The 8546-nt window shown below is 39.5% G+C and overlaps 1 protein-coding gene across 1 annotated transcript; it reads right to left on the reverse strand.

Annotated features, from left to right (window-relative positions):
* Nucleotides 1-535: 535 nt before the first annotated feature.
* Nucleotides 536-7902, reverse strand: CDK7 (cyclin dependent kinase 7). The gene is made up of 12 exons (XM_053447996.1): nt 7758-7902; nt 7182-7241; nt 6436-6469; nt 6135-6202; nt 5494-5562; nt 5084-5194; nt 4664-4782; nt 4369-4468; nt 3160-3246; nt 2797-2946; nt 1287-1434; nt 536-714 (listed from the first exon to the last, which is right to left on the reverse strand). The coding sequence occupies exons 1-12, from the start codon at nt 7842-7844 to the stop codon at nt 686-688; spliced, it is 1062 nt and encodes a 353-aa protein (XP_053303971.1). The 5' UTR covers nt 7845-7902; the 3' UTR covers nt 536-685.
* Between the last annotated feature and the right edge of the window lie 644 nt (nt 7903-8546).

Raw genomic sequence — 8546 nt, forward strand, 5'->3', positions numbered from 1 at the left:
TCCAGTCTCATGCCTCCGATGAGAATGAATAGAAACCCCATGAAAGGAGGTGTTGTGCGGCGTGATAAATCAGGGTGTTTTCCACAAGACGTCTCCAACAATCAACATTTAGTCTTCAAACAAAGTCATCCAGTTAAAGGAACAAATTCCCGCTGTAACCGCGGAGGTCATCTGCAGGAGACCAGCGATCCGGGTAATAGATTGGCTTCTCGTAGGCTTTATTGTTCCCTCAGTGTGAAGAACTGGGCTGAGGAACACAACAGTGGGAGAACCTTCAAACGCCGCTTCTAGCTAAGCGTTTACGTTCTTCTGTTATAGTGTAGAACCTGTGAAGGTTATTTTGCAACGTAATCCCAAAATCTATATTTTTTTGTTCATTTTAGTACCCATACCAAATAATTTCTACTTTCCCCGTTTCATTATTTCTCTAAAAATAAGCTGAAGGAGAGGAAAAAAACCCCTCCACAATATATCTACAACCGTGGCCATATTGCTGCTAAAGTATATTTAACAGATGTAATTTATTTAAGAAAAAAGTCCTTCTTAATATTAACAAAAAAAAATAAAGAATTCCCAGCATGTAAAAATATCTACTATTTTACAAGGTCCATCCCAATCATATTTTACATTGAAGTCCGTAGCAGCATTTGTAAGGTAATCCCACAAATTCTTGTCTTGCCAGTGGTCAAAAATTTAGTTTTTTCGCAATGTCTTCTGAAAAACACACAAAATAAAAGATGAGAGTTGGTACCGTGTTAGCCGTAGACACAAAATAAAATTAGAATTGTAGCTAGGGTCAAATTTCCATATCTGCTCAATTATAAAAAAAGCCCCCCCCCCAAAAAAAAATCTGAAAAAGGAGCATCATTATAATCAAGGTAGTCTTTTATTCAGACCCATGCCGCCGATCCTCTCTTACAGCACTTTGTGCTACTCATCTCTGAGCCATTGACATGCCTACTACCCCGCACTATTGTACAGAAGTGTGTACGAGCGAGTGTCTGATACATACATGTGTTAGTTGTGAAAAATAAAACAATGATTTATGGCATAAGTGGTTTTGATCTTTTTCTTCTTTTAATAAGATCCAAAGTTGGAGAGTCGTCTTATATTAAAAAACCAAACAAAAACAAATACAGTATATCTTATTGTTACAAATGAAGAGCCTTCCTCGTTTTATTGCCATTTCTGGTTCCGTGCAAAACAGATAACATGAACTGGGCATAAATTCCACAACTACACAAAATGAAGAGCATCACAATAAGCATTTATTTCAACGCACTTACTTTGATCGATGCCTTCTGTACGCTTCCTCTTTATACCCAGATTAAGGTTTTGTTGTTCTTTCAGTGCTTCTGCCGAACAATTCGGCCGTGGCAGCAGGTTACCCGGTGTAGGTGCCGGCCGGTTACTAAAATATCTCTTTTTCAGTGCCTGGGGAGGAAGAGAGAAAAACAATACTAAAAACTTTCCAAATTAATAATAATGAAAACCAAGATGAACCAAATCCGGAGCAGACCATTTAAAAAGGCATTAAAGGCAGCTGCATGGTCCCTTCTGCAAAGCCATGGGGGGTATATTCTGTTGTATCGCTCCTTTATGCATTTGCCCCTTTTCCCCCAGACCTAAGCTAATATGACTGAGCAGCGGAAGGCCACATAATGCCAGCGCTCCATCATAGAAGCCCCAGCGGAAGTGGAGGATGTCTACGCGCATCACACCGACTGCGCGATACATATAGACAACCTCTGCTGCTGCTGGCTGGGGCTTCTATGGTGGAGCACCAGAAGGTCATGTGATGCGAATATGAGACGACATCGAATATGAGACAGTATTTTTCAGAAAACCTTGTCTTAGATAGAAACATAGAAAGTGACGGCAGATAAGAGCCAGAAGGCCCATCCAGTCTGCCCAACCTCTGAGTACTCTCCTTTAGTACTTGCCCTTATCCTATATCTAGCTTGGCATTATGCCTATCCCATGCTTGCTTAAATGACTTTACTGTATTAACATCTACCACTTCCACTGGGAGGCTATTCCATGCGTCCACTACCCTTTCCGTAAAGTAATATTTTCTGATGTTACCATTAAACCTTTGCCCCTCTAGTTTATGCTTGTGTCCTCTTGTTGCGGTTTTATTTCTTCTTTTAAATAAACTTTCTTCCTTTACTTTGTTGATTCCCTTTAAGTATTTAAATGTTTCTATCATATCCCCCCTGTCCCTTTTTTCCAGGCTATATAGGTTAAGATCCTTTAACCTGTCCTGGTAAGGTTTATTTTGTAATCCATAAACCATTTTAGTAGCCCTTCTCTGCACTTTCTCCAACATATCTATATCCTTCTGGAGATATGGTCTCCAGTACTGTACACAATACTCCAAGTGAGGAGTTTTGTAAATAATATCTTAATCTATCATATTTTGCAGGTTTTAACTAGTTGTGAGGAAATTAAAAGGCTATGGTCAATCTAAAACATGAGATGCTATTAAATGTATTTATTTATTTTAAACACTTTAATAATGCCCCTATAAAGACAACTAGTCAGTATAACTATAGATATAAACGGACGTATTTCATAGCCATAACTGCATAAAAGAGAAGATTGGGTGACCAGACCTAAGCCTGCATTGTGCCTTGTAATAAACAAATGCAGAATTAAAGGAGGTTCTTGTGTGGCCAACGCACAAGTCCTGGTTTAACTATATCCTAGTTATGACTCCTAATAAAAGTACCACAACCGATGAATTATACTCGATATCGACACACTGCCTTTTCCCCAGCGTTGGTGGAAGATTACCTGTGTGGCTGTGCATCGTGCACATGGGTTGAAGTTAAATAAACCTTGCAGAAGCTCAAGCAGGTCATCTCCTGCAGCGCTGAATATAAGATGGAGCGGTGTTCCTGGGAAGCTCTTAAAGGTTACATAGTCAGGCAAACTGGTCATGCCCTGTAGAAAGAAAAATAATGAATTCAGTTAAACGTTAAATATACCAAAGCTCCACACTAATCTTCATTAGCCAAATAGTATACCAATCTAAAAAAACTATTATGGATAAAACAATTTACGGTACGTTCCCTTCCATGTAAATGGTTGTAACAAGGAACACAACATAGCAAAACCCAGCCAAAAGATCGAGAAGGTAATTTGATGGGTACTCACTGGCCACAGTTCTTCTGTTGGAGTACCTAAAGTCTCAAATATTCTTGTGAGCTGATCCAAATCAGAATCTCCCGGCAAAAACGGTACCTGTTTAGATGCATTTAAGGTTTTTAAGAAGAAAAAAAAAATTGTACAGTAATAACACTTGATTAAGGTGAACACTAGGTATTTTTTGGAGGGGAGGACAGAGACACTTAAACCCCCTTAGGCCCATAGGTTTTCATAACCAAAAAGGACCACATTTTGTCATTTTACTATACGTTTGTTAAACCTTGATTCCCCTTTTCCATTTTTGATGAGCCCGTATAAGTTATTCATCATTTTGTTCAGAAGTAGGGCTTAAAATCATAGAAATACACAAAAACTTGTTATAGAAAAAAAATATATTTTTGTACTGTAAGTGCCATAGCTGAACAATGACCCAAATTATGTTCAATGTCCTGATTACAGTAATACCCCTCAGACATTTTTTATGTTCAAAAAGGTCACATCCATGCTTTACATATTAGCCTATATTGTATATTTTTAACTATTTTACTATTGGCGTAAGGCGTTTGGGGCAGTGCTATTTTTTCATGTATTGTTTTTACTTATAGCGGAAGGGCTAAGAAGCACTTTTTGTTTTAGAAAAATAAATGTTGCACTTTTCCTACGGCAGTACGGCTCGAGATCCCTTTGTGGATTGCGCATGGTGGTCATTCTTTAGCTCCCTATTCATATTTTCTGCTATTTCTCTTCCTCTTCTCCTCCTGATCATACTGTGATAAGCAAGCAAGACTCCATAGAACTGCATTGCTAATTGCAATATGTGCGATCAGCCAGCAGGGGGATTCGTTGAATGACTATCGGCGCTTGCGGCGAGCGCCGTTACACACAATTAATCAGCAGGAAGCCAGCAACATTGGCTTCTACCGACCGAGGAGAGTCCAGGCTGTCAATGGACATCTACCTGTTGCTGCGACAAAGTCAAGACATACCGGTACGTCCTAATGGGCTTCTTGCCACAGGTTTTAAGGATTTACCTTTATGTCCCAAGGGGACTGAAAGGGTTTATGCTGACTCAAGATAGCTTGATATGAGTTACAGGCTCAGGTTTTATGATACAGAAATATGTGCATAGGATCATGTTATAAAATAAGTGTGGGTTTTTGCACTGTGTGGACAAACACGTTTAAAAGGTCACATGAATTAAGGCATCGTATTACTTACTCTAAGCAGCAATTCTGCCAAAATGCAACCAACTGCCCACATGTCCACTCCAACCCCATACATTCTAGCACCAAACAGAAGCTCTGGAGACCGATACCACCTATAAAAAACACAATCACAACATTAATATTAAATGTATTAAGCAGTACAAAAAAACAAAAAACAAAAACACGTATTTAGTTGAGACCACAAATTGTATTTTACACCTATAAAATCCAAGTGTATTAACATTGGAATACAGCCTGGTAAGAATACACTGGCTCATAGTTCCCGGCTCCCAGAGACGCACACACACCTTGTTACTACTTGGTGAGTATAAACTCTGTTAGGACTTCCAAACGACTTTGCCAGACCAAAATCAGCCAGTTTTAGGACACCATTCTCATCTAACAGCAAGTTATTTGGCTTTAAGTCCTGTACAGAGAAAAACATAAAATAAGAACATGCATAACATCATCAAATTACAAATCTTACTCCAAAGATCAAGAATTCTATCACACCTTGTAAAGCAGCAATATTATAAGTGTTTTGGCATCAGTGCTTCTTGTACTATCTACCTCCCTAGCCCTATTGATACCAAATCAGCCAAAGTACACAAGCATAGGGTTTGCAATTCAAACAGTATATAAACAGAACACACACAAAAATAGAATTGACACAGAAAGAACTGCCCTAAAATATTAGAGGCGAGTTACGTTTGCAGTAATTTACTTACCCTGTGTAGGATCCAAAGATGATGTAAATACTCCAACCCCTGAAGAGTCATCAGCATGTATGACTTAATATGAGCTGGAGTTAAAACCAAGCTGGTATCTCGTATTATGACCTACAAATAATCATAGTTTTCAAGATTATGAATTATAAAGAGAAACAGCACAAATTGGGGCCATGGACAATTACTTTGAACAATACTGAAGCTTAAAACGGACCAAATACATAGAAAAATCCAAAAGATTACACATATCTTTATGCACGTTTGCGACAGAATCGGAATGGAAAGAGACACCCCAAAACAATTTTTGTCCTTGAAATAACGTTACTAAATTAAACACAGGAACGTGAATGCGGTTTCACCAGTAAGACATGACTCTGTACCCTTCTAATACCATTTTACAGAGTACTCACCTCTAAATCAGTTTCCATAAAATCAAACACCAGGCTTATGTTTGACTTGTGACCAAAGGCATCCAGAAGCTAGAAAAACATAAATATCAAACTGTCAAATGATGCAAATGCGTAAGACCTATGCTTACCTAAAATGACCAAATAACTCATACAATATATTTCCTTAAAATAATATGAACCAATTAAATAGTTTATGGCAATCCAAGTATTCTATACAGCAAATAAGCCATCAATATAAATATTTATAATAAAAATAAGAGTAGCTGTACTGATCACTCAAGAACTAAGAATTGGTCCCTGGTGTCTAGTGGGGAATTCTCTCTGGCAGCCGGGGAAGGCATGCGCATAGACAACCATCGTTACCGAAGTTACCAGACAGGAGGATCCAGGTCCACTGCAGCGCTGCGGAGGATCTGGATCTTAGTCTTGTAGTCAGACCTGTATTTGAGGTCTGATTAGAAGTCGACCTCGATTATAAGACGAGGGGTATTTTTCTGAAAAAAATCTTGTCTTATAATCGAGCAAATATGGTATTTAAAACACAAAAATAAGAAGCGTTAATACAAACCTTTATAATCAAAAGCCCCAGCAGGTTAACGGTTAAACCCTCTGTAATCGAAATACACCCAGTGCATACTTACACCAATAATATTTGGATGGCTTAACTCCTGCAGCAGTTTGATTTCTCTTAATGCTGTTCTGTTTATGCCTGGATAAAATGTAGATAAAACGTGTTAACACTGGATAATTTGTAGTTCTTCGTTTGGTACAAACTCATTTATCTTTTATGCGATTGCGCAACGATTCGCACTTAAACAGATGTGAACCCTTGTGTATTCCATTTGCCCACAACAAGTAACAGCTAGTACAAGCAGTTTACAAATGCTGCCGTCAAACATTAAACACATTGCCTTCTATCCAGTGGTTATAAATGCAACTTACCATCCTTAGCTTCTGCTCTGTGTCCCAGCTTAATCTACATTACAAGAGGATATTAAAATTATAATATGATATACACTTGTAAATACCACATACACATAAATCCACATGATTGGGTGAGCCTTACACCATCAAATTCCTGGGGAAAATCTTCAGAAAGGTACCCCCATACAAATCCAACACAGACTTTAACATAGATACATTTTATTTTACATGCATATTAATATGTGCAATAGGCAGATTCACACAGATCATCACACATACCCAAACAATATAACCATACTCTGGCTGCCTGCACAGATCTCCTCCTAGGATGAACCTGGAGACCATTTGCCCAAACATATATTCCTTACAGCCAAAGAACAATAACCAGAGGACATAAGAGTATGGAGGGGTGCTCCCCTCTAACGTTAAACCATGAAGAAGAACTTCTCAGCCAATAGGAAAGCACCAATTATAGAGAAAGGAAAAAAGTTTCCCGTTAACGAGATAAAGAATAATGAAGACACGAACAGGATCCAATTCTCTCTAAATGTATTAAACACATGATCACTTTAATTTGTCATTTTGATTTTGAGTTTTTACAGGTGTATGCCAAGGGATTAATAAAAGGTTAAACTATTAAAGGTTCAGGAATCGCCCCCAAGATGTAACCGACACAAATAACTGGCCTACCCACCGAATATGACGCCAAAACCAAACATGTAAAACATGAGCAAAGGAACAGAAGTAAGCAAACGTACACATACCTTTTTAATTGCCACAATCCGGTCAGTCTTCTTATCCCGGGCTTTATATACTGTGGCAAACTAGAAAAAAAAGGGTCACCTGGCAGTTTAGGATCAGATGTGTTCCTTTAATGTGCAAATCCCTTGGGGCGGGAAGACTCCTAGCGTTTATATATTCACTATTCTTCCTATGTTACATAATACAAACACCAAGTGATATGTGGCCTTCATGCTGAGCATTAGCACAAAGAGCACCCACATTGCACAGTAGAATGCTAATGTAAAGGCGAGAACACTCCATCGTTCCAGTGTATGTTAAAACCTCAAGTTCTCTCCATACTCAGTGGCTCTGGGTCTCCATATGATGGAAAGGTTTTAACTGAATGTTCCTAACACGATGCTGTGAGTTGTTTAAATAGGACAATCCCTAAACACTGATCTCCATAGTTTCAGAGAGCTTGCAAGCGAGCCATTTCCTTCAAATTCCACATAAATTACATTTTTTTCCTCCCCATGCAGGCACCTAACTTCCCATGTGTTCATAAAGAAGCCATGATGATACCTGAGCCCACATGACGCTACGCAGCATAAGCTCACCTGTCCTTCTCCTAAGAAATCCAACTTCTCGTACTGCTTGGCCCGGGACCGCACCTCAATACCTGCAGACAACAAACCCTCCATCATCACAAATACACCATCCACCTTCTACTGTCAATGCCGGCATTTAACACTAGACCACGCCCACTGCACGCCACTTCCGGGCGCGACAGGAGCGCCAAAGTGACGCAGCTACCATTCTGTCCTGCTTCGAGAGCTTCATACACTAGATACACAAACAAAGCTTTAACCTCGTCGTCTTTACTTTTTAACCTCTCTTAGCCGATAACGTAGCGTAGGTAGCAATGATATTGATTTCCATGGAAATACTCCACACCAATATGACAATATGGACAGGGACTGAGATGCGTGTTAAGGTAGTTGAAGTGGAGTTTGGGCGTCCTCTGGTGTTTAGCACTCTTGTTTCCAGTAACCACATATGACCCCGGGGTATCCGTTACGGCTAATAAAAGACCTTGGCATATGGAAGGCTGTTATCTCCATGGTTACTAACGGCTTCTAAAGTAGGCGGTGCCAGGACCATTGTACAGAATAAAGAAGATACGGTATTAGGACGAAGAGCCGGCCCTTTAACCTTTCTGACTAACGGAGCTTATGAGAGTTTACTGTGAACGTGTATTAAATAAGGGTAGCGGCTAATTCCTACCCAGTAGAAGGACTCTGGTGATCTCAACAGACCATGTGACTGTTTGGTCACATGGTACAAAGACCTACAGAAAGCAGCAGCAGCAGCAGCAGCAGCAGCAGCAGCAGCAGCAGCAGCAGCAG

Source organism: Spea bombifrons, chromosome 1 (genome assembly GCF_027358695.1).
Source record: "Spea bombifrons isolate aSpeBom1 chromosome 1, aSpeBom1.2.pri, whole genome shotgun sequence".
Lineage (NCBI taxonomy): Eukaryota > Metazoa > Chordata > Amphibia > Anura > Pelobatidae > Spea > Spea bombifrons.

Coding starts and splice junctions, on each gene's coding strand:
- CDK7 (XM_053447996.1), bottom strand. CDS start 7,844: ATGATGGAGGGTTTGTTGTCTGCAGGTATTGAGGTGCGGTCCCGGGCC. Junction 5,195..5,493: donor TTATGGAAACTGATTTAGAG/GTGAGTACTCTG, acceptor GATTATTTGTAG/GTCATAATACGAGATACCAG. Junction 4,469..4,663: donor ACTCACCAAGTAGTAACAAG/GTGTGTGTGCGT, acceptor TGTTTTTTATAG/GTGGTATCGGTCTCCAGAGC.